We start from the raw sequence: 26,577 nt of genomic DNA on the forward strand, positions 1-26,577 counted from the left end.
TTTTTAAAATATAAAACTGAGGAGGGATCCTCCTACTCAAAGGTAATGAACTATTCTTTTATGTGTTTCTCTGAGATCTATATTGAACTTTTTTCAAGGCAAACTGACCTGAGATACTCCAAGTTTCTACAAGTATATTTCTAATAGTTACTAGCAGGGTCACACCCATTTGAAAGATTTTGGTTTTTTAAAATCACGTATTGCTATATATTAAGATTACAAACCTTTACTCCAATGGGATGCTTACTGGAAATTTTTCTTTTTCCAAACTCACTTTTTAAATTATGCAAGTAATACGATCATTGCAGAAAATCAGAAAATCATGAAAACCTACTAGGGTGCAAAAGAAATTAAAAGCACATAGAACACTCCTACTATTGTTAATGTTTGGCTGTTTTCTTTACATTATGTTAATACATGTACTATTTCAAAGCTGAGATCACAACATACCTACAACTCTGTATTCTGCTGTTTTCTCCTAACATATAACAGGTACTCAGTCACTATACAGATGTTACACTGAATTGATAAATATTGTACCATTTATCCTTATCAAAAGTTAATTATTTCTGCACAAGGCATTTAGTTGGTATAAGACTTAATGAGTATGTTTCTACCTAAACTTTGTCTACATTTATGATCATTCCTTAGAAAAACTGATCAAGGAATTTGAAACATTTAAGGTTGCCGATGTTTTCCAGAAAGTGTATAACCAGTCTTCATTCTTCCCAACATGACCGCCTGGCTGTTTCCTTGACAACAACAGTATTACCATTTTTACAACTCACTGTATTTCATAGGTAAAAAACAAAATTTTCTAAGAATATTTCTTCCTCCCATTACAAAATTAAGTCAGTCTGTATCTTCACTCAAAAGCACTATCTTCTAGTCTAAAAATGGAAGGTTAAAAAAAGAACTGTCAAGTTTACTCTCTTTTTCAAATATCATGAATTTAGTGCTCTCTAATACCAAAAACATAGGGAAGAAGTATCATATAAGTCAGGTTAAGAATCTCTTTAAAATTCTGGGGTGCCTCGGTGGCTCAGTCGGTTAAGTGTCCAACGTTGGCTCAGGTCATAATCTTGCAGTTCGTGAGTTTGAGCCCCGTGTCAGGCTCTGTACTGACAGCTTGGAGCCTGGAGCCTGCTTTGGATGCTGTGTCTCCCTCTTTCCACCCCCCCCCAGCTCACTCTCTCCCTCAAAAATAAACATTAAACAAACAAACAAAAAAAGAATCTCTTTAAAATTCTTAAGAATAACCAGGGGTGCCTGTGTGGCTCATTTTGGTTGAACTTCCACCTCTTGATTTTGGCTCAGGTCATGTTCTCACAGTTCATGGGTTCAAGCTCCCATGTCAGGCTCTGCATTGATAGCATGGAGCCTGTGTCTGCTTGGGAATTCTCTGTCTCCCTCTCTCTGCTACTCCCCCACTCACTTGTGTGTACACTTACTCTCAAACGTAAACAAATATTTTAAAAAATTCTTAAGAATAACTAAATGAGGGGTGCCTGGGTGGTTGGCTCAGCTGGACCTCTCAATTTCAGCTCAGGTCATGATCTCATGGTTTGTTGGATGGAGCCTCATGTGGGGTGTCTGTGATGACACCACAGAGCCTGTTGGGGATCCTCTCTCTTTCTCTCTGCCACTCCCCTAATCATGCTCATTCTCTCTCAAAATAAATAAACTTAAAAAAAAAAAAAATGAGGAAAAGGCCTATCTTTATTCCACACTTCTTGTCCTACAGAGGTACTTTAGATCTGTGAAATTTGTCCAGAGCAAAACTTCGCAATAAAGGTGAGAGACTAGTTGTAATTTAAGAGCTGTTTTGCATCTGATGAGAACATGGAAGGTAACATTAAGCAAACAACATGATGCCTCACTGACAGGATGGACACTAACACGGCATCAACATTTATCAGAAAATTTCTTCCTTCACTGATAATTAAAGTAGGGTGGTCACAGCTACTTTCCCGACTTAGCTCCAGGGCAGTACTGGAGGGAAAAACACACACGTGACCTCAAGAGATCCCTATATGACAAAAAGATGCTAAGATACCAAAACTTAAAGCAAAACTAAAATCATTTCGATTTTTGGAAAAGATTTTTTTATTCAGTGTTTAAGATTAAAAACTACAAGATTTTGCTTGCAGCTGATGAGCAAAAAGAGAAAAATTAAACATAAATTATCATCTGATTGACTAGTTAAAATGCTCTGACCCAGAGTCAAATTACTCAGTGACATACCAGTTACTTGGTGTGGACTTAGAAGTTCTGGAGCAAAACAGCTTTAAACAAAATGCATCATCTGACAGCACAGGGCTAATGGGGTATATGAAATACTGAGTAAGAAAGCTGATAAAGGGAGGCTGTGGCAGACCTTTTGATTCTTTTAGGCTTCTAGCAGTTGGTTACCATACGCAAGGACAGTTATTTCATTTCCTGACTTGTCTGAGGAGTTAAACAACTTTAACCCACTAAGCAGGGATAGAGAGACACTTTATAGACCAGTTGGAAAAGGAAAAAGCAGTCCACTTCTCCAGTAGAATTTTAGTTGAATTAAATCATAAGAGAAACAATGATTATTGCACATACAGTACTTGTCACACTACATCTGTTGAGTAGAGTTTCCATTCCAAGTGTTGTTTTCATCTTCACCATCATCTTGAGTCCTCAATCTGTAGATCTTCCCCTCCTTTTTAAAATCTTCTCCCCGTTTCTCCAGCACTCTTTTTCTGACTGGTTCCCTAATGTAAGAGGGACAAAAGAGAAGGCAAAATGAAAGTGAAAACAACAGTAATACAAAACTGTTTCCTTTAAACTTCCATTAGTACAGGCAGCTGTATTTTAAGGAAAGTCCATGGGAGCTGAAAAAATAATTTTAAAGAACAAAAATAAAAGCCCACACAGCAAGCTGTGCTACATAATAGTAATTCAGGATTAAATGGTTCTACCCATTGCTCAGTAAGAGTTCTAAAAGTCAGGACTAATAAGACCTAGTCTGAATGCTGTTCCCAGTCTAGAGAAGGACTTCCTGGTATCCGCATTTGAGTGATGTATTAAGGATATAACTGGTCTTTCTAATAGTTATAACAGAAACTAAGATAAAGGCTGAATCAGCCCAATGTCAGTATTTACATAAATCTTCATCTAGAGAGTCAACAGGACATAAGACTAAGGATTCTCCTTACTGATGGCACACAGAGGCAAGGATTTTCATTACTAATTACAGAGCATTGGCGCATTTGCTATAATGCCTACTAATGGCTTAACAGTATAGTGTTTAAGAACAAGAGATAGTAATTATAATAAATCATGCTATAACTTACTAGAAAAGCTATAATCCCAACTTCTAGGAAAATATTTCCTGTTAACCCGTTTCAAATATGCAGAATCTTTTTTTTTTTTCTTTTTTTCCAATATATGAAATTTATTGTCAAATTGGTTTCCATACTCAAATATGCAGAATCTTTAACAGAGATATAAGCTAAAACCATTAGTGGTTAGAATTACCATTCTAACCCTGGCCTTCAGCAATAAAAAGTAAGGCCTCTTGGTTAAGGGACTAGTTGAAAATAATTCTCTGAAGAAGTGACTGTTTTCAAGTGAATATCATTTCCTCAGTTTGATTTTTCTCTGAATGACCCAGAGAAGACAGGGAGCAGATGAAAGAACCACCAGGGCTTAAAATTATCTGAAGCACAATGACACCTCTAAAAAAACAATGTATGAGGAGCACCAGAGTGGCTCAGTCAGTTAAGCTTCCAACTCTTGATTTTGGCTCAGGTCATGATTTCGTGGTGGTGAGAATGAACCCTGCATTGGGCTCTGTGTTGGATATGGAGCCTATTTAGATTCTCTCCCCCTCTGCCCCTTCCCCGTTCGTGCTGTCTCTCTTTCTCTCTCAAAAAAAAAAAAAAAAAAGGAACTGAATAAATGAAATACTAAAACCAACAGAGGTGGAATTGATTTTGGTGGAGTAGGTTTTAGAAAGACAGCTAACAGTCAGAGTGGCTAAAATGAACAAATCAGGAGACCACAGATGCCAGAGAGGATGTGGAGAAACGGAAACCCTCTTGTACTATTGGTGGGAACGCAAACTGGTGCAGCCGCTCTGGAAAAGTGTGGAGGTTCCTCAAAAAATTAAAAATAGATCTACCCTATGACCCAGCAATAGCACTGCTAGGAATTTACCCAAAGGATATAGGAGTGCTGATGTATAGGGGCACTTGTACTCCAATGTTTATAGCAGCACTTTCAACAATAGCCAAACTATGGAAAGAGCCTAAATGTCCATCAACTGACGAATGGATAAAGAAGATGTAGTTTATATATACAATGGAATACTACTTGGTAATGAGGAAGAATGAAATCTGGCCATTTGCAGCAATGTGGATGGAACCAGAGAGTATTAAGCTAAGTGAAATAAGTCAAGAAGAGAAAGACAGATCCTGTATGTTTTCACTCATATGTGGATCCTGAGAAACTTAACAGAAGACCATGGGGGAAGGGAAGGGAGGGGGGAAGTTACAGAGAGGGAAGGAGGCAAACCATAAGAGACTCTTAAATACTGAGAACAAACTGAGGGATGATGGGGAGTGGGAGGGGAGGGGAAAGTGGGTGATGGGCATTGAGGAGGGCACCTGTTGGGATGAGCATTGGGTGTTGTACGGAAACCAATTTGACAATAAATTATATACAAAAAAAAAAAAAAAAAGAAAGAAATACAGCTGAGAAACTCAGGTAGTGAGCTTCCCAGGAAAGATGACAGAGTAAAACTTCAGAACATTTAGGGTTTTTTCTCTAAGTAGAAAGATGGCCGATTACCCATAACAAAAGTGTTCATTTTGAATAAGGTATTGGGCATTACTAACACATTTAGCAAACGGGGTAAACACAGATACCTTTTCTCTGAGTTGCTAGATGAAGCAAGGTTTGAGGGTTCCGATGCCGCCGCTCTCACAGAAGTCTGTGCAGGAGGGTTACTAAATAAGAAGTTGCTAATCAATCTCCAGATGGCAAGGAATGGGTAAAGGACTGTCCCCAACAACGTCCAAAAGTCTCCACTGGAAGAATGTACCATGGATGTAGTTGGTCTTCCTGCCTAAAAATTAATGAATCAATCTCAATAAAGGCTACATGAGCCCCATCACGTCACACTCAAGGTTCTAGATGAATCTTTATCTGGAAAAGGAAAGTCTCATTGATTTTAGTTTACTGTAAACAGGTAAAATTACTATCTTCTGCTGTTTTTCAGGTGTATATTTTATATAAACTACTGGGAACTCCAAGAGCTGTTTTTTAAAGGAGTAATCACTACAGTGAAACTAGAAAGTAGTTCTTGAAGCAATTATTTTTATAAGAACTAAACTTTGTAATGAAATTAACTTTGGAAGGAAAAGTCTTCCTTGATGATTAAAAAAAGAGGAAAAGGCTTCAACAAAACCTCAGTGAATACAATAAATCCTGATTACTGGAAGGTTGTTTTAGGTGTGGAGTTCTGGTTCAGAACCAGCAAAACTATCCTAATCAAAATATAGAAGACCCAGGCTCTCATACCATCTCTGGCACTTAGGGGATGCCTTGGCAAAATCATTTAAACTTTCTGAGTCTCGGGGTGCCTGGGTGGCTCAGCTGGTTGGGCATCTGACTCTTGATTTCCGCTCAGATCATGATCTCATGGTTCATGGGATCGAGCCCCACCTCCAGCTCTGCGCTGACAGCATGGAGCCTGCTTGGGATATTCTCTCTCTCTCTCTCTCTCTCTCTCTCTCTCTCTCTCTCTCCCTCCCTCCCTCCCTCCCTCCCTCCCTCCCTCTCTCTCCCTCCCTCTCTCTTTGTCCCTCCCTCTCTCTCTGAAAAGAAACATTTTTTAAAAATTAAAAAAAGAACTTTCTGAGCCTCTTTGCTTCATCAGAGATTAAAACACTGTTATGAGGATCAAATGTGATTTATATGTTTAAAAAATTCATGTTATTTTTATGTCAAAATAAAATCTTTTTTAAAAAACTTGGTAAACAGCCAAATCATACATAAATAAAAGACACTAAATCTGGGGCGCCTGGCTGGCTCAGTCAGAGGAGTGACTCTTGATCTTGGGGTCATGACTTTGGGCTCTATATTGGGTGCAGAGATTACTTAAATAAACTTAAAAAAAAAGCACCACTAACTCTATTCATTAGACAGATACGCTGCATTTTCTTCTCCTACTGGTCATTTATATACATGAAAACAGATGAGAAAAAGTTGAAAACTAAAATTTATTTATTTAGTGTCTCACTAGCAATACAAATATAAAATGCACAGGTTAACAGAACAATAAATTGACCTAACATTTTTGGATAATGTGAATTTAATTATCCATAGTACATCTTTCATGTTCCCTTCTGCTAATTATAAGAAATGATCAGGGGCGCCTGGGTGGCGCAGTCGGTTAAGCGTCCGACTTCAGCCAGGTCACGATCTCGCGGTCCGTGAGTTCGAGCCCCGCGTCAGGCTCTGGGCTGATGGCTCGGAGCCTGGAGCCTGTTTCCGATTCTGTGTCTCCCTCTCTCTCTGCCCCTCCCCCGTTCATGCTCTGTCTCTCTCTGTCCCAACAAAAAAAAAAAAACGTTGAAAAAAAATTTAAAAAAAAAAAAAAAAAAAAAAAAAAAGAAATGATCAAAAGTAGGACAAATGGGATTTAAAGATAGAAAAAATATGTATGTATATACATACTGGCAACAGTACCACTGAAGCACTTGGGGCAAGTTCCAAATCCAGTAATTTCTTTTTATAATCTTCTTTGGTAAATTCCCTCCTGGGAAACATAGTTGCTAGTGAAAAATTACCGTAAGTGTTGCCGACAGTCTGTAACATAACAATAAGTTTAAAACCTTACAAAGGTGCCCTTTTAAAGTAAGATATTACATAGCCATATGCATCCAAAATGACTGCTATAATTCAAATTACCTTAATTTTAAAGTTCATTCAAATGTAAACTCAAAAAAACTTTATAAAAACTTTGTGCTTTAACAAGTAGCTGAAAGCCAGCAAATCCTAATAGTACCTAAAAGCTTTTACAACTCAAAAATGACCACAAAATAGCAAGAATATAGTTCCTAAAATAGGGGTGCCTGGGTGGCTCCCTATTTGGTTGGTTGGTTAAGTGTCCAATTCTTGATTTTAGCTCAGGTCACGATCTCGCAGCTCTTGAGTTCAGCCCTGCATCAGGTTCCGCGCTGGTGGCTTGGTGCCTGCTTGGGATTCTTTGTCCCTCCCCCAACTGCCTATGTGTGCCTGCTCTCTCTCTCTCTCTCTCTCAAAATAAATAAATAGCGGCACCTGGGTGGCTCAGTCAGTTAAGCTTCTGACTTGATTTCGGCTCAGGTCACAATCTCATGGTTCATGGGTTCAAGCCCATCATTGGGCTCTGAGCTGACAGTGTGGAGCCTGCTTGTGTCTCCCTCTCTCTCTGCCCCTTCCCCACTCATGACCTTGTTCACTCTGCCAAAAAACAAACATTTAAAAATAAATAAACTTAAAAAAAACCCACCTAAATAAAGTGAATAAAAATGGACAATTATATATCTCTTTTAAATACTGCTGCAGTTTGGGGCGCCTGGGTGGCTCAGTCGGTTAAACGTCCGACTTCGGCTCAGGTCACGATCTCGCGGACCGTGAGTTCGAGCCCCGCGTCGGGCTCTGGGCTGATGGCTCAGAGCCTGGAGCCTGCTTCCGATTCTGTGTCTCCCTCTCTCTCTGCCCCTCCCCCATTCATGCTCTGTCTCTCTCTGTCTCAAAAAGAAATAAAAACGTTAAAAAAAATTTTTTTTTTAAATAAATACTGCTGCAGTTTGCCATTAGTTTTCACTATACTTTGGCAAACTTCTATTACTCTCTCCAATATACATCTGCATTCCCTATTAAAAATTTGGAATAGTCCGGAACTTTCCTCATATACAGAACATGAGTTTCACCTCTTCCTTATCTCAAAAAGTAAATGGTCTATAGTCAATTCATGCTACACATACATTCCCAGAACCAGGAACCTACGCTGGGCAGCACTGCAATCACCTTCATAATTTTAAGTCACCTCTACTTGTAAAATCTGTACTTGTAAAATCTCTCTCCCTAGAAGATTCCAAAGAAAGAGACTAACACTTATGTTTCTGTCTTTTTTTTTTTTTTTTACTAGAGGTCATCATATACGTACCTCTCGCTGTTGTCACTCTTAACATGAGGTCATGCAAAAATATAAAATTAGGTTACTGTACTGAGACAAATTTCTAATAGGACTGATGTAAAGACTTTTTTTTCTCATGTGGCTTCCTCTTTACTTACCTGTGACAGAGGTGGTTAAGACTCAGACCAGGAGTAAGCACTCCCTTTTGTGAGGGCCCAAGTGAAGCTCCAAGGTAAAAGAATAAAAGAACTATTGGGGGTTGCTTCCAATTTAAGCTTAAGGAAAAAGACTTCTTAAAAATGTTTTTATACTGCACAGCCCAGCTCCACAGTGGAGGAAGGCAGACAGCTTTTAGGTATCCTCTCAGGATCCGTAAGTGAGACAGCAGACTAAATGGGGAGAGGTGGTCTAAGGGAAAGATCTGAACCCTAATTTTGACCTTAAAAAGATACATGAGACAAACAGCGGGATATATGATAAGCCTAGAACCTGAAGGACATCTGATGCCTAAAATCCATTTTGAATAAGGGCTCAATCAGAGAATAAAAACTACAGTTGAACCTTGAACAACATGGGTTTGAACTGTGTGGGCCCACCTATTCAAGGATTTTTACAATACAGAACTGTAAATGTATGCTTTCCTCCTTATGATTTTCTTAACATTTTCCTTTCTCTAGCTAACTTTATTGTAAGAAAACAGTAAAGAATACATATGATAAAAAATATGGGGCACCAGGGTGGCTCAGTCAGTTGAGCATCCAACTCTTGATTTTGGCTCAGGTCATGATCCCAGGGTCGTGGGATCAAGCCCTGTGTCAGGCTCTGCACTAAGTGTGGAACCTGCTTACAATTTTCTCTCTCTCCCTTTACCCTTCACCCTCACTCACATGCTCTCGCTCTCTAAACAAAACAAAACAACAACAAAATGTGTTCATCAACTGCTATTGGTAAGGATTCTGGTCAACAGTAGGCTATGAATAGTTCAGTTTTCACAGAATTGGAAGTTACACGTGGATCTGACTGTGCAGGGAGCTGGCACCCCTTAATACACTGTTCAAGGGTCAACTGTAATTTGAAATTACTCATATCTCATTTTCTAAGAAATGTAATTTCACACTCTTTCAGCTTTTGAGTAAGGCCACATTCTGGAAGTAAATTCCTGAAGAAGATACTTATAACCAAATAAAGATTACTGATCTTTAGGCCTGGCCTTTGCAGGAAAACGGCAAGCCCCAAAGCGACCTGCAGAGAATGTGGAGAGAGAGGAAGAAAAATTGCATCTTTTTACAGGAAACAACTCCCTCAGATTAGACCTTTGGAAAATCATTTGCTTTTCATTCCTCCAGCTGAGTGTATGAAGCAGTGAGAAAAGTTTCCAAAGCGTACCATATCAGCAAATCCCTACTTCTGTGCAACAGATATGCTTTTCTTATATGGCACTAATACATGATGGAAGCCCCCCCAAGCCCCAGAGGGATAAATCCTCCTGGGGATAAATCATGACTTATCCACACTCTACAAATCAGATGTGGAGATTTTCCCCTCCTACATTTTAATAACCTATTCATCTACCTTTACTACAACTCAAGACAAGACATAAATTTACCTGGGCAGCAAACTGCCTTGCTTCTTCTAGAGGAGCATCAGAAGGGAACTGATTTGTAAAAGAAGAACCATCAGGCAGACGAAACTGAATTCGTGCAATAGTGCTATGAAAAAAGAAAATTAAAATCAGTATCTTACCTCACCTTATTTTCAAACAAGATCATTGTGAGAAAATGGAAATGAAGATGTACAAAATGAAAACAGGTTTTTTTTCCTCTGTCAGACCTCTTCATTTATTCTTTTTAGTAACAGCTTTATCAAGATACAATTCACATAAAATTTACCCTTTTAAAACATACAATTAATTTAGTGGTTTTTATTATAGTTATAGTTGGGCAACCATCACCACTATTTAGCTCCAAAACATTCTCATCACTCCAAAAAGAAACTAAACCTATCAGCAATTACTCCCTATTTCTTCACCTAGCCCTTTGGCGAGAAGCACTGCGCTACTTTCTGTCTCTATGAATTTGCCTATTTCAGGCAATTCATATAATGGAACATAGAATGTGTGACTTTTGGTAACTGGCTTTCACGTACCATTATTTTCTCAAGGTTCACCCATGTCGTAGCATGTGTCAGCTACTTCATTCCTTTTGACTGCTGAATAATATTTATAATACTATCAGTGGTATAGAAGGCTTCCAAAGTGTCCACATACTCAAAAGCTGTGTTGGTTGTTTCTTTAAATTTATGCATCCAGGGGTGCCTGGGTGGCTCAGTTGGTTAAGCGTCTACCTTCGGCTCAGGTCACGCTGTCATAGTTTGTGAGTTCGAGCCCCGCATCAGGCTCTGTGCTGACAGCTCAGAGCCTGGAGCCTACTTTGGATTCTGTGTCTCCCTCTCTCCCCGCCCCTTCCCCATTCATGCTCTCTCTCTCTCTCTCAAAAATAAATAAACATTAAAAAAATAAATAAATAAGCTTAGGCATCCTGGAGGATATAAAACAGTATCTCACTGTAGTTTTAATCTGAATTTCCTAATGACTAATAATGTTGAGCATCTTTTTATATGGCTTACTGACCATTTGTGTATCTTCTCAGGAGAAATGTCTATTCAAATCCTTTTCCCATATTTAAACTGGGTGGTTTGCTCTTTACTGTTGAGTTATTAAAGACTTCTTTTTGTATTCTAGATCAAGTCTCTTATCAGATATATGGTTTGCAAATATTTTCTCCAATTTTGAGAGCTATCTTTTCACTTTCTTGATGATGTCCCTTGAAACACAAAGTTTTACATTTTGATGAAGTCTAACTTATCTATTGCTTTTTTTTGCTGCTTGTGCTTTTTGTGTCATGTTTAAAAATCATTGCTTTCTCCAAGATCACAAGATTTTCTAATTTTTTTTTCTAAGAGTTTATACCTATGACTTTTTAAAAATTCTTATTTATTTATTTTTGAGACAAGGGAGGGGCAGAGAGAGAATCCCAAGCAGGCTCTGCAGTATCAGTGCAGAGCCCGATGTGGGGCTCAATCCCACAAACCGTGAGATAATGACCTGAGCCAAAATCAAGAGTCAGACACTTGACCAAGCTACCTAGGTGACCCTATACTTGCAATTTTTACATTTGAGGTAGATGGTCATTTTGAATTAATTTTTTTTCTGAGTTAATTTTAATATTTCTCTTTGAGAGAGCAAATGAGCAAGTAGGGGAAGGGCAGAGAAGGAGGGGGAGAGAGGATCCAAAGCAGGCTCTGCACTGACAGCATAGAGCCCAATGCAGGGCTTGAACTCATGACACATGAGATTGTGACCTGAGCTGACGTTGGACACTTAACCGACTAAGCCACCCAGGTTTCCCTCTGAATTTTTTTTTTTTTTTAACGTTTATTTATTTTTGAGACAGGGAGAGACAGAGCATGAACAGGGGAGGGTCAGAGAGAGGGAGACACAGAATCTGAAGCAGGCTCCAGGCTCTGAGCTATCAGCACAGAGCCCGACGCGGGGCTAGAACTCACGGACCGCAAGATCATGACCTGAGCCAAAGTCGGCCGCCCAACCGACTGAGCCACCCAGGTGCCCCTCTGAATTAATTTTTAATATGGTGTGAGGTAAGGGTACCAATTCATTCTTTTGGATGTGTCCAAGCACCATTTGTTAAAGAGTCTATTCTTTCCCCACTGAATGGTCCTGGTACCACTTAAAAAAAATCAACTGACCATAAATGCTTTGGGGACTCAATTCTAATACACAGATCCATACAACCATCCTTATGCCAATATCACATTGTCTCAGTTACTGTAGCTTTGTTTTAAAATTTAAAAATCTGCATCTTCCAACTATGTTCTTTTTCCAGATTATTTTGGCCTTCTGGGTCCCTTGCATTTCCATATGAATTTTAGGGATCAGGTTCCTCCAAAACTCGTGGCCAAAAAAAAAAAAAAAAAAAAAAATCTACTGGAATTCTCATAGGGATTATTTTGAATCCACATATCAGTTTGGGGAGTACTGCCATTATTTTTTTCCCCTTTTTCTTTTCACTCTTTAAGCTCCTTTTCTACTTCCATCTTAACAATATTAAGTCCTCTGATCTATGAATACAGAATGTTCCTCCATGTATGTAGGTCTGCTTTACTTCTTTCAAAAATGTTTTCTGGTTCTCAGTGTATAAGTCTCACACTTTCATTACATATATTCTTAAGTATTTTATTACTTTTATTTATTTTTTAAACTTTTTTTAATGTTTATTTTTGAGAGACAGAACACAAGTAGGGGAGGGGCAGAGAGACGGAGACAGAGAATATGAAGCAGGCTCCAGGCTCTAAGCTGTCAGCACAGAGCCCGACGTGGGGCTCGAACTCGGGAATGGTGAGATCATGACCTGAGCCGAAGTCAGGACACTTAACCAACTGAGCTACCCAAGTACCCTTAGTTTTTATTTTTTTTATTTTTACTTTAGTTTTTTTTTTTTTAGTTTTTAATGTTTATTTCTTTACCTTTGAGAGACAGAGAGGGCGACACAGAATCCAAAGCAGGCTCCAGGCTCTGAGCTGTAAGCATAGAGCCTGATATGGAGCTCGAACCCACAAACTGTGAGACGATGACCTGAGCTAAAGCTGGATGCTTAACTGACTGAACGACCCAGGTGCCCCATGTATTTCATTACTTTTAGAAAACAGTTTTTAAAAAGTAGTTTTTCTGATTACAAAGGTAATACTTGTTAATTTTCCAATATAGAAAATACAGAAAAGAAAATAAATATTAACCAAAATGTAGGATGTACTGGAAATCTGTATTTTTGTCTTCACAACATATTTTTGTTTTGGGAACTGCCTTATCCCTGCTACCTGTCATTCATTCTGGTATGGTTATCAGTAACATTTCCCCAACCTCCTCACCAAGGAAGTATGCATGTCAACTTTCCCAACCAGACAGCCAATATAAGCAAACACAGGGATTGATCTGAAGGTGGCCACATCAGCCAAATAGGGTCAATCAGAATTCTCCTCAGTGAATGATATGGGCTTTTTGAGAAAAAGACTTTTTTCTCTCTGGGATCAGGAACTCAAGATCCTGAAGGTGCCAAGAAACCCTGGGTTCTCCTGACATCGTCATAAAAGTTTTTCTAAGAATGAAGCTAAAACAGAAAAAAAACAAGAGATGGGGCCCCTGGGTGGCTCAGTCGGTTAAGCATCCGACTTCGGCTCAGGCCATGATCTCACGGTTCGTGAGTTTGAGCCCTGCCTTGGGCTCTGTGCTGGCAGCTCAGAGCCTAGCACCTGCTTCGGATTCTGTGTCTCCCTCTCTCTCTCTGCCCCACCCCTGCTTGTGCTCTTTCTCTGTCTCTCAAGAAAAAAATGAATAAACGTTAAAAAAAATTAAGGAAAAAAAATGAGATTAAAAAGAGAGAGAGAAAGTATCTTTTAAATTCCTGGATCTAGCTACGCCTAAACAAATCCATCAGTGGAAATCCCAATTGCAGAACCAATGGATTCCCTCTTTTGCTTAATTCTATTTCATCTGAGATTCTCAAAACTAAAGAGTCCTAATACATATAATAAGATAACCACTATAATCATTTCAATGTATGTGCTTTGTCTGTCTTTTGAAAACAGATTTCTTGAGCCTTCTTTTAGGTTTTTTTCCAGTTTATTTATTATTTTGAGGGGGAGACAAAACGAGAGGGGGAGAGGCAGAGAGACAGGAAGAGAGAGAATCCCAAGCAGACTGCGTGCTGCCAGCACAGAGCCCAAATCAGGGCTCAATCTCATGAACCATGAGATCATGACCTGAGCCCAAACCAAGAGCCAGATACTTAACTGACTATGCCACTCAGGCGCCCCTAGCCCTCTTTTAAACAATTTTTTTTTTTTTTTTTTTACATTTTATTTATTTTTGAGAGAGAGAGAGAGAGAGAGAGAGAGAGACAGAGCACAAGTTGGGGAGAGGCAGACACAGAATTCAAAGCAGGCTCCAGGCCCTGAGCTGTCAGCACGGAGCCCGACGCAGGGCTCGAACCCACAAACCGCGAGATCATGACCCGAGCCAAAGTCAGACGCTTAACTGACTGAGCCACCCAGGCGCCCCATCCCTGAGCCTTCTTTTAGAAGTGACTTAGTACCGTTACACTGTACATTCACATTAAGTGACAAATACCAATGGCAACTATAATACCAGTTAATATATCCTTCTGGAACTACTTACAACAGCCACAGCACACATAAGTGTTAAAAAGCTGGCCACAATTGCTATTCTCCTCAGCAGCCACATACACATAGATAATTCAGCAGGAAATAAAGTACCTTCTTTCTCTTGCAGAAGAGTCCCTCTTGACTTCCATTTCTGCCTGTTTGGCCAACAAAGCAGCAGCTTTAGCAGCTTCTACTTCTTCCTTTGTCTTTGCAAAACGAGCAGCTCTCTCTGCACGGTCCTTTAAAACAAATGTCGGACACTATCTTTCACTGCTAGAGTGATGTATTCACACGTTTCTATTTTTTAAATTTAAAAAGATTTTTTTAATGGTTATTTTTGAGAGAGAGAGAGAGAGAGAGAGAGAGAGAGAGCATGAGGGGTGGGAAGGGGTAGGCAGAGAGAGAGGGGGAGACAGAGAATCCAAAGCAGGTTCCAGGCTCCGAACTGTCAGCACAGAGCCTGATGCGGGGCTCAAACGCATCAACCGTGAGATAATGACCTGAGCCGAAGCCGGACACTTAACTGAGCCACCCAGGTGCCCCTCAATTTTTTTTTTTTTCAACGTTTTTTTTTTATTTATTTTTGGGAGAGAGAGAGACAGAGCATGAACGGGGGAGGGGTAGAGAGAGAGGGAGACACAGAATCGGAAACAGGCTCCAGGCTCCGAGCCATCAGCCCAGAGCCTGACGCGGGGCTCGAACTCACGGACCGCGAGATCGTGACCTGGCTGAAGTCGGACGCTTAACCAACTGCGCCACCCAGGCGCCCCTCAATTTTTTTTTTTAACTAGGTTCCACACCTAGCATGGAGTCCAAGGTGGGGCTTGCACTCATGACCCTGAGATCAAGACCTGAGCCGAGATCAAGAGTCAGACATTTAACTGAGCCACCCAGAGCCCTATTCACATGTTTCTAAACACAATGAACAAATACAAATATGTGTGAGATTCCTTAAAGTCAACTGCAGACTTTTATCACTCTGGATCTGGTATTTTTTAGTTTTATTAACTGTCAGGGACCAGAGTTGTTTATTAAACAAACGTGCTTCTGTTCACTACTCTATTGCCAGAGCCTGGAAAAAGGCCAGGCACACAGTACATTATCAATAAATATTTGCTGAGTAAACAAATGAACAACAATATTAAGGTAGAATTGGCTTTCATATGTATTACAACTGTTTAATTTTAAAAGCAGTTGTGGGGCACCTGGGTGGCTCAGTCAGTTAAACATCCAACTTTGGCTCAGGTCATGATCTCATGGTTTGTGGGTTCGAGCCCCACATTGGGCTCTGTGCTGATAGCACAGAGCCTGAAGCCTGCTTCAGATTCTGTGTCTCCCTCTCTGCCCACCCCCCATAATTCTCACTCTGTCTCAAAAATAAATAAACGCTAAAAAAAAAAAAAAAACAAAACAAAAAAACAGTTATAGCAAAACCATCCTAACCTCCTACTTGATGTGTCTAAATCTTCTGAATGTCCCAAAAATGGAATGGCTGTGACTATAGGAGACTGCTAGGTAACCAGTTCTAAGTTTCTTTTCCAGGGAATTGGTTTTTTTAAAAGGCAGACTGCCACAGGCAGCACCACTACCTACTACCTACTTGGACTGCTTCTCCTACAAATGGATCTTGAGAGCCTGTCTGGAGGTTCCAGCAGGGGAGCACAGCTACCCCTGATCTAAGAACAGTCCTCCTCTATCAGGGAAGGTCCATTGTCTTCAACCAAGGGCACAGCTTCAGGAGGGATGCACATGGAACGGTGAGGAAGGGAACACCCACCTAGCCAGCCAGATCAGCCGAATCAACCCTGGCAATCTACAGGGTGACAGATGTTGCAGCCAGATCGCCCTCACATCCCTAAGGAATCTTTGAAAACTACCTTTGACAATGGATAAAATTTATAACATAACACGGAGAAAAATTACTTTGAAAAAAATCACCTCAATTTTTAATCTCTTTTTATTCGGTTGTTATTTTAATTTCAGTATAGTTAACACAGTTATATTACTTTCCAGTGTACAATATAGTGGTTCAACAACTCCAGTGCTCATCCAACAGGTGCACTCCTGAATCCCCATCACCTGTTTCATCTATCCCCCACCCACCACCCCTGTAACTGTTTGTCTCTATAATTAAGAGTCTGCTTCTTGATTTCTTTTTTTTTTTCCTTTGCATGTTTTGTTTTTTAAATTCCACAAGTGAAACAATATGGTGCATGTCTTTCTGACTTATTTTGCTTAGCACGGTTACTCTCCAGCTCCATCTAAGTTGTTGCCAATAGCAAGATTTCGTTAATCTTATAGCTGAATAATATTCCACTGTATACATATATCACATCTTATTTATCCAATCCCAATTTTAATCCTAACTGTATTTTAATCCAATATACAGTTTCTACTAAAAGGAAGCTGAAATTGGAATTCTTGGGAGTCACTAAAATCTATTCTTTTTGTGTGCACAGTCTGGTAGTAAATCAAAACCACTGTGCACAGAACAACAATTTCACAAATGTACTAGAGTCAAGCATTAAAAATAAACTTACTACTCACCAAGGCAATTTGCTGTTTTATACGCTCTCGAGCTGCCCTATCTTCTGCCTTTTCTCTGTTTCTTTCCTCTAACATTCTTTTTGTTAATTCTTCCTCTTGCTTTCTTTTATAATCCAACATTTCTTTTCCAGTTTTTCTCCTCTCAATTTCCTTCTTAATTTCTCTCTGCATTAAAAAGGAAGTTAAGCTTTATGAACCAAAAAATTTAATAATCTGCCTTAGGTATTATTTTATATACAGGGAGAGCTGGTTGTAGGGCATAGCTAAAGGAATAAAATAACTTCATAAAATGTAAGGGTCTAGAAGAATTTGCTAACAACATGGGTTAATGGTCAAATGTCTGCCAATTTGTAAATCTTAGCCAGCAGTTTTGTTAAGGTTATAAAATGTAGTTTGTAATGTAATTTGAAAACAAACAGAATTACAGGTCTCTGGTTTGTAAAGTAAATATGTTACCATGTAAGGACACTAAGGTTGCCCTTTGTTTGGCATAAAGAACTGATATTAGACCCTCGAAGAGATGATGCAGTTTAGGTGCACATGATGGGAAAACAATGGTGCACCAGAATGTAGCAATACCAGAGGAAAAATTCAGCAAAAGATCTACAAATTTCTTTTCCATAAAAGGGAACTAAGAATTTGGTCTGCAACAACGTCAAACAATTTTAGTTCAAGTCCATCTATTCTTAGTGTAAAAGATTCACTGTAGAGGGAAAGAAGATTGTCCAACTTATTCCTAGCAATTTACAACAAAAGCACAAAAAAGTATACACTATTATCCTACTACAGACGCCAGGTAATTTCCTTCACTGTGCTTCAACGCTAAACTTTAACCAGAAAGCCGTCCTAAGTCTGCCAAATCGAGCAGGAAGTCAAACATTCCCTCACCTAATAGGAGAGTAAAATGATGCTAGGTACATGAACTTTACCTGTTCCTCCTCTTTCCTTTTTTCTTCTCTCCTTTCTTCAAGTTTTTTAGTGAGTCTGTATGTAAAACGTTTTTAAAAAATACATTAATGGAGAGCCATCATATTAATATGATATACATTTGGGAAATTCATTTAACTAAAACTGGGGAAATGTAGTGACAAACAAAAAGATCCTGAAGGCAAAGCAACAAGTCATCTCCCTGGCCTCTGGCCCCAAGAGACATCTATGAACAGTCAGTGGGAGCCAGCCTATGAGAAGCCTATTCCGCCTTCTACTTCTTAACCATTAGTACCCCTTCCCTGCAAGGTATCTGATACAGATTTGAAAATACACATACATGTCTTCCAATAAGTACATAAATCAATGACTTACAAATGCTTTTTCCCCCCTTACATAGAAGTAAACAGCAATATAGCACAAAATTATTAAAAGTAAAAGCAAAAAACCAAAGGCTAGCATTTATAAAAACTAGTAATACCAAAATTGATTCCCAACTATAAGTTCATAAGTAAAAACTAACAATTATGAAAGCAGGTAATAGTAATGGTTGCACAACCTGGTGAATACATTATAACCCACTGAATTATACACTTTAAATTTTGTGGTATGTAAATTACCTCAATTTTAACAAATTAATTGTACTTTCTCAGAGGGATTTTAGTTACAAAGATATAAGCATTTGTTAAAGGTCAGTTGAACAACCTGTGCCAGAAATCAAGGGAGTGCTTCAAAGAATGATAGGGACATACATTAAAGGACAGAAAACCAAGCATGCAGAGGATGTCACTAGCCAAATCTAGGGCAGTGTGTGCACCAAAAAGAATCATAAGAGAAATGAACTGTAAAAAAAAATGGGGGAAAAAAAAAAGAAAAAGATCCATAAAACATTTTACCGCTAAGGGAAGTTATAAACTGGTTATGTATAACCACTTTGGAGAACTATTTGGCATGTATCTACGACCCTTTCCCCACTCCTGCAAATACACCCAAAAGATACATCCACTGACACATGTAAAAGAATGTTCATATAGCAGTCCAATTCATAAAAGCCCCCAAAATGAAAACAGTTTTAAAAAATGCATCAACAGAATGGCAATGAGAATGTACCAATTATTGCCACATGTAGCAGCTCAGAAGAGTCTGAGCAAATGAGGTGATTCCATAATGAAGTTTACAAACGGGCAAAACTCATCTATAGTGTTAGATTCAGGACAGTGTTTATTTGGGGGAGGGAAGTCGTCATCGAGAAAGGGTTATTAGGCCCCTAGTGCATGTAGTACACTATTTGGTAACTAACTAGTAAGTTTCCTGAAAAAAAAAGGGGGGGATAAAAAGCAAGAGGAGGTGGATCAAAGCACTTCTCTAAAGAAGAATGCTAGCTAAGAAATATGTAAGGTAAGAAAGAAATTAGAAGGTATGAAATTAGAAAAATCACCATTTCCAACTACCAGTGAAATAACTAATACAAGCAAAAATCAAAAGATGTCAAAATCACTGGTTGAAAGTTTCTGAGGAACAGCATGTATTCACTGTTTCAAAGAAACACCCTATAAATGCTTTTTAATTAGTGAAAAGGATATCTTTCTAACTGAAAATCCGAGAGACACCATCTTAACAGTTAAATTTAGTATCACCAAAAATACATACATCTGATATCAGGTGCCTCCTGATGTAATGAGAAAGACAAATCATTACCTAGGTAATGTTCTCTAACTTAGAATGATGAAACAAGTACTGGATCAAAGGACATTCTAGAAACAGCTTAGACTCTTTTAAAGAATGTCCAAGTTGTGAAAAATAAAAACAAATACAAGCAAAACAAAGGAAATACTTTGAATTAGAAGAGACTAAACTAAATTCAATGAATGACCCTTGATTGGATCCTGTATCAGGGAAAAAAAGTTATAAAGGACATTATTAAAATAATGGGCAAATATGAATGTGATTGCTTATCAGATAATCTTACTGTATAAATTCACAATTTGGGTGTGACAACGGTATACTAACATCTGAAAATGTCTTTAATTGCATATAATTTGCACAATTCTCTTCAGAGAAAAACAGATATTATTTTGTTCTAATCTAGTTGAAAAGTCCATTGCATCTTAATGACAAATTGACTGTTTCATCACTCCTGCATCTAGGAATCTACTGTTAAAGGATGTTTGTTGGCCTGAGGGATGGGGAAGGGCATAAGTCAGTGGGTACAGACCCTCAGGCCCCCTCCTAGGCTGGAGCCCCTACTGAGAGCCTGTAAAACCCCAGTCAATATTTTTATTCTTAACAGATAGAGATACATACTCAAGTATTTAGGGTAAAATGAAATGGTGCCTGCAACTTTCAAATGAATCAGCAAAAAAAAAAAAAAGTCATCATACTTTTAACTTTTTGAGGCTTGAAATCTTTACCAAAAAAGAAAAAAAAAAAAAGGTTGGAAGTGATGGTACTACATATTATCTTTCCCAAAGAATTATGTCAATTTTTAAACATAATGACATTTAAAAAAATAATCAAAATTTAACTAAAAGGCTTATTTTTTCACATGAGTCACTAAAAGATTCAAATTTCAGGGGCATCTGGTTAGATCAGTCAGTAGACTATGTGACTGTTGATCTCACCGTCATGAGTTCAAGCCCCACATTGGGCACAGATACTAGTTTAAAAGAAAGATGCAAATTTCACATCTTTTAGCTTTGAAAACACTATATCTATTTTAATATTAAGAAGAAAAATTGGTACCTGCCAATTCCAAATCATCAACCTGTTGTTGTTTTTTTAAAGTTTATTTGTGTATTTTGAGAGAGAGCGAGTAAGGGAGGGGCAGAGAGAGAGAGAGGGAGAGAGAGAATTCCAAGCAGGCTCCACACTGTCAGCACAGAGCCCGAGGTGGGGCTCAAACTCACAAACCACGAGTTCATGACCTGAGCTGAAACCAAGAGTCAGACGCTTAACCAACTGAGCCACCGAGGTGCCCCCAACCTTTTTTTTTTTTTTTAAGGTTTATTTATTTTTGAGAGAGAGGGCACAAGTTGGGGAGGAGCAGAGTCAGGGAGACAAAGGATCCAAAGCAGGCTCTGTGCTGACAGCAGTGAGCCTGATGCAGGGCTCAAACTCAAACTGTGAGATTATGACTTGAGCCAAAGTTGGATGCTCAACCAACTGAGCCATCCAGGTGCCCCTCAATCTGTGTTGTTTTTTAAAAAATTTTTTTAATGTTTATTTTTGAAGGTGAGAGAGGTAGAGTGTGAGCGGGAGAGGGGCAGAGAGAGAGGGAGAAACAGAATCCGAAGCAGACTCCAGGTTCCTAGCTGTCAGCACAGAGCCCAACCCAGGGCTCAAACTCACAAGCCATGATAAGATCATGACCTGAGCCAAAACGCTTAACCGACTGAGCCACCCAGGCACCTCTCGATCTGTTTTTTAAAAAATCAAGTTTACTTCCTTAAGATGGGTTAGATGGATTTTTTTTCTCAATATGTATGCAACAGGATGAGAGTTTCTGAGTTGACATCAATTTGGTTTAATCACCTTGCCCCCTAACAAAACTACTTTTCCCTGAAGTCAGATAAGAAAAAAACCCAAGATCTAGTGGGAAGTACTTAGCTTTCCAGAAACTTGGTCTCAGAAAAGATATATATAGCTTGAGAGGAAAATAAGAATCCTACATTTACTAATCTATCCTGCCAAATTTTAAAGCTGAGTTTTTAATTTGTAGGACTTAGATTTTAAAATATCAAAGTTAGGGGCACCTGGGTGGCTCAGTCAGCTAAGTGTCTGACTTCGGCTCAGGTCACGATCTCAGTTTTTAAGTTTGAGCCCTGCATCGGGCTCTGTGCTGACAGCTCAGAGCCTGGAGCTGGTTCAGATTCTGTCTCTCCCTCTCTCTGCCCCTCCCCTCCTCTCAAAAATAAACAAACATTAAAAAAAATTTTTTTTATTTTTTTAATTTTTTTTTAAATTTAATTTTTTTAATGTTTATTTTATTTTTGAGACAGAGAGAGACAGAGCATGAGTGGGGGAGGGGCAGAGAGAGAGGGAGACACAGAATCTGAAGCAGGGTCCAGGCTCTAAGCTGTCAGCACAGAGCCCGACGCGGGGCTCGAACTCACAGACCGCGAGACCATGACCTGAGCCGAAGTCAGAAGCTCAATTGACAGAGCCACCCAGGTGCCCCCCCCAAAAATTTTTTTAAATATCAAAGTTAGAGGAAGAATACATATATTTTGCTTCATAGAGTTTGGTATTACAAAATTCTATAAAAATCAGATTACACCACAGGTATTTGATGTGTACAATTTTTCTGGGCTATGAAAAGGCACCACAGATCAGTTCTATAAGACAGGGAAACTAGCAGCACATTAGGGTTTTAGAGTTCAATAACCTGCAGAGCATGGGTGAGTCAAAGGCATAAGAGCACTACAGTCTATGATAAGGCATGGTAAAGATGAAGGCAATTTGAAGGATATAAATGATGAGCTAAGAGGTCATTTGGGATAGGAGTATTATATGCTATTGTTTTTAGTTGTTGTTAACAAATTAGATTCCATAAAACAAACAAAATTCCTAACTGGATATAACTCAGATGAATAGAATATAGGACCCCAGGGCATGAATCAGTCAGTATTAGGGCCTAGGCTTTATTGGTTAACTGACCTGATAAATTAATCTCAGCAATAATTTGAAGTGTATATATGATTTTAATTATATGACCTAGATTTTCCAAAAGGTGTTTAAACCAAGAACAGTCACTTCCCAATGAACACTGTTTCAACGGTAAGTATGCCAACATTTCATCCAATTTCAACATTTAGTATCCTTTTAAAAAAGATTTTTTTTTTTTAATGTTTTTTCATTTTTGAGAGAGACAGAGCATGAGCTGGGGAGGGACAGAGAGATAGGGGGAGACACAATCTGAAGCAGGCTCCAGGCTCTGAGTTGTCAGCACAGAAGCCCAATGCAGGGCTCAAACTCAAAGACTGTGAGATCATGACCTGAGATGAAGTCAGATGCTTAACCGACTTGAGCCACCCAGGCACCCTTAGTATCCTTTTTTAAAAGGCCCTAGCCCACATACATTTCATATAATGGTCCTAAAAGCATACGGTTTAAAAACACATAAATGTATGTATCTCCAAGAGTGAAGTTGTTTTTTTTGTTTGTTTTTTTTGTTTTCAGTTTAAGGATCTCAACTTGTAAACCCATTCTGTCCTGATATTTTAATTTTAAGAGTAAAAATGCTCAATGAAGACAGTTTGGCAACCTCAGAAGAAAAAAAAAAAAATCCCTAATTCCCCTTTCAAAGATATTAATATAAACATTTTGTTGTGTGTCTTAAACTATCTTTACTGACTCATTATACTATATATAACACACATACACCAGTGTAAATACATATGGTAACTATTTTTTAATTAAAGATGGTGTATTATATCCTTTTTGCAGAACCATGCAGGCAGACATGGGCAGACACTCTCTTACATAAGAATGGAAGCTATTAAGAAACAACAGAAACTCCCCTTATCTACTGCAATTAAATAGCACCTAAGCCTACCCTACAATTAAGGGCTACCTGCTGTGTTTCTTCTCATTCCCCTCAAATCTCCAAAATCTTTTCTCATCTTTTACTGTCACATCACCCCAACGTGATGCAAGGACAGATGCATAGAGGTAGATTTGGTATTAGCAAAACAGAAAGAAACAGAGAGGATGAGCCACTGGGAACTTTGGTTCCCTGCAGCTGTTCTTTGAGCCTTCTACCACTTCTCACCACTATGACCAGATCTATCCTTTTTAGCTCAAGATCTTGGCCCTGCTGGGACTCCTAGAAAGAACCATCAGAATCTAGGTTTTGCTGAAATGAAGCTGATTCTTAGTCATGAGCAAACCCAAATACCCAGTATTAGTAATCATCTTGAAACTTGTTTTCCCGTAGAATCTATGTGAACAAGAAACTGTCAAGTCTAAGGCATTTTCTTAACTTCCATATAACACTAAATGGTGTTAGGTCAGAATTAAAAAATATTCTTGCTTTATCCATTTACCATTAATTCATGTAACTTAAGAATCATAGTATACAGGAGTCTAATCTGGTAATTTCTTTATTATTAAAAATACAAAACTACAAGCCACAAAAAGTCATAAATCTGTGTCTGATTATTAGACCAAGTAATAACACATGACGTTTAATAGACATGCACTTATGCAGAACCCAGACTCAGTATACAGTCATAAAAGCAAGTGAAGTTCTTTCCATCTGGAACTTACTATCCTATGGTAGAGAGAGATCAAAGCAGAAGTGACAGATGGAAACATACATGTACCAAAAATCAGCAAAAAAGATTCTTGGGCTGATCAGACCTAAAGCTGACTGATGACTTAAGAGATACTCAACTTTACTTCTAGAATGTAGTCTTTATGGATACAATTAAGTTGGTCAGGTAATAAAAAATTTCAACCCAGGATTCTGAAACTTCATTTGTGAAATTTTAGCTTTTATTCAAATTAATGAAATAACTAAAAACCACTGTCTTTTCAAAATACTATTTGCAAAAATAAAAGCAAACCTTTCCACTCTGACAGTCAGGTCCTCTGGAGGTCTCTGATTTGAACATCCACCAGGCTCCTGAGATGGACTGGCATGGCCTGAACTCTCTCCTCCTTAGTTATTTAATAAAAAGAAATAAGAAAATATTGCATTTAATGCCGATTTTTAAGAAACATAAACATTTGGGTTACATTTGTTAATAATCTTCTTAAACATTACAAATTTTCCCTAAGAGTTGGAGAAGATAAGAAATGAGTGATTACGGGGCGCCTGGGTGGCTCAGTCGGTTAAGCGTCCGACTTCAGCTCAGGTCACGATCTCACGGTCCGTGAGTTCGAGCCCCGCGTCAGACTCTGGACTGATGGCTCAGAGCCTGGAGCCTGCTTCCAATTCTGTGTCTCCTTCTCTCTCTGCCCCTCCCCGTTCATGCTCTGTCTCTCTCTGTCTCAAAAATAAATAAACGTTAAAAAAAAAAAAATTAAAAAAAAAAAAAAAAGAAATGAGTGATTACTAGGGCACCTGGCTTGCTCAGTCAGTAGAGCATGCAACTCTTGATCTCAGGGTCATGAGTTTGAGCCCCACGTTGGGTGCAGGGTTTACTTTAAAAAAAAAAAAAAAAAAAAAAAAAGAGGGGCCTGGATGGCTCACTTGGTTAAGCATCAGACTCTTGGTTTTGGCTCAGGTCATGATCTCACGGTTCATTTGTTCAAGCTCCCGCTGACAGCTTGGAGCCTGCTTGGAATTCTCTCTCTCTAATTCTGACATTTGGGTCCACATATAATAGAATATAAGTGGGAAACAAGGCAGCTGAGGGCCACCAAGGTCAGGAAGAAGGAAATAATAAATATGAGAACAAAAATAAATGAAATAGAAACTGAAAATACCAACAGAACAGATAAATGAAAGCAGGAGCTGGTTCTTTGAAAAAACAAAAACAAAAACAAAAACCAATACAACTGATTAACTTCTAGCCAGACTTAACAAAAAAAAAGCAAGAACTCTGGGGTGTCTGACTGCCTCAGTCAGTTAAGCATCCGACTCCTGATTTTGGCTCAGGTTATGATGATCTTATGTAAGCGTTCATGGAACTGAGCCCCACATCGGGCTCTACACTGTCAGCATGGAGCCTGCTTTGGATTCTCTCTCTCCCTCTGTCACTGTCCCTCCCCTGCTCATGCTCTCTCACTCTTTCTCAAAATAAATAAATAAACATAAAAGAAAAGAGAGAGAGAGAGAGGCGCACCTGGGTGGCTCAAAAAACTGAGCGTCTGACTTTGGCTCAGGTCATGATCTCACAGTTCGTGGGTTTGAGCCCTGCATTGGGTTCTGTGCCGACACAGATTTGGATTCTGTGATTCCCTCTCTCTCTGCCCCTCCACCACTTGCACTCTGTCTTTGTCTTTCAAATATGAATAAACATTTAAAAAATTAAAAAAAAAAAAGAGAGAAAGGACTCAAAATCACAAAGTGAGAAAAGAGAAATAACAACCAACATCATATAAATACAAACAATTATAAGAGAATATTATAAAAAATTATATGCCAACTAAGTGGACAACCTAGAAGAAGTGGATAAATTTCCAGAAACATATAAACCACTAAAACAGAAACAGAAAGAAACAGAAAATTTGATCAGACTGATGACCAGCAAAGAAATTGAATCAGTAATCAAAACTTTCCCAAGAAACAAAAGTCCAGAACCAGATGACTTAACAGGCAAATTCTACCAAACGTTTAAAGAAGAGTTCATACCTATTCTCAAACTATTCTAAAAACTAGAAAAGGAAGGAAAACTTCCAAATTCATTCTATGAGGCTAGCATTACCTGATACCAAAACGCAATAAAGACAACACACAAAAAAAGAGAACTATAGGCAACTATCTCTGATGAACACAGATGCAAATATCCTCAACAAAATACTAGCAAACTGAATTCAACAACACACTAAAAAACAAAAAACAAAAAACGTATCATTCACCAGTGGACACCTGGCTGGCTCAGTCAGTAGAGCATGTGACTCTTGATCCTGGCGTAATGAGTTCAAGCCCCACATGGGGATAAAATTTACATTAAAAAAAAAAAAAATCATTCACCATCATCACGGTCAGATTTATTCATGGGTTGTAAGGGTGGTTCAATATTGCAAATCAATCAACA

At 38.7% G+C, this 26,577-nt stretch overlaps 1 protein-coding gene across 2 annotated transcripts in view; it reads right to left on the reverse strand.

Moving 5' to 3' along the window:
* Positions 1–2,329: 2,329 nt before the first annotated feature.
* UBXN4 (UBX domain protein 4) overlaps positions 2,330–26,577 on the reverse strand; it is a 49,208-nt gene continuing 24,960 nt past the window's right edge. For both annotated transcript variants that reach the window (XM_049615685.1, XM_049615686.1), the window contains exons 6-13: positions 24,439–24,532; positions 17,875–17,929; positions 16,946–17,110; positions 14,510–14,637; positions 9,768–9,870; positions 6,715–6,846; positions 4,902–5,101; positions 2,330–2,744 (exon numbers count right to left, since the gene is read on the reverse strand). In XM_049615685.1, coding sequence (XP_049471642.1) covers positions 2,606–2,744; positions 4,902–5,101; positions 6,715–6,846; positions 9,768–9,870; positions 14,510–14,637; positions 16,946–17,110; positions 17,875–17,929; positions 24,439–24,532 — 1,016 coding nt within the window. In that variant the 3' untranslated portion in view covers positions 2,330–2,605. The remainder of the gene's footprint in view (positions 2,745–4,901; positions 5,102–6,714; positions 6,847–9,767; positions 9,871–14,509; positions 14,638–16,945; positions 17,111–17,874; positions 17,930–24,438; positions 24,533–26,577) is intronic.

This window comes from Panthera uncia (assembly GCF_023721935.1).
Source record: "Panthera uncia isolate 11264 chromosome C1 unlocalized genomic scaffold, Puncia_PCG_1.0 HiC_scaffold_3, whole genome shotgun sequence".
Lineage (NCBI taxonomy): Eukaryota > Metazoa > Chordata > Mammalia > Carnivora > Felidae > Panthera > Panthera uncia.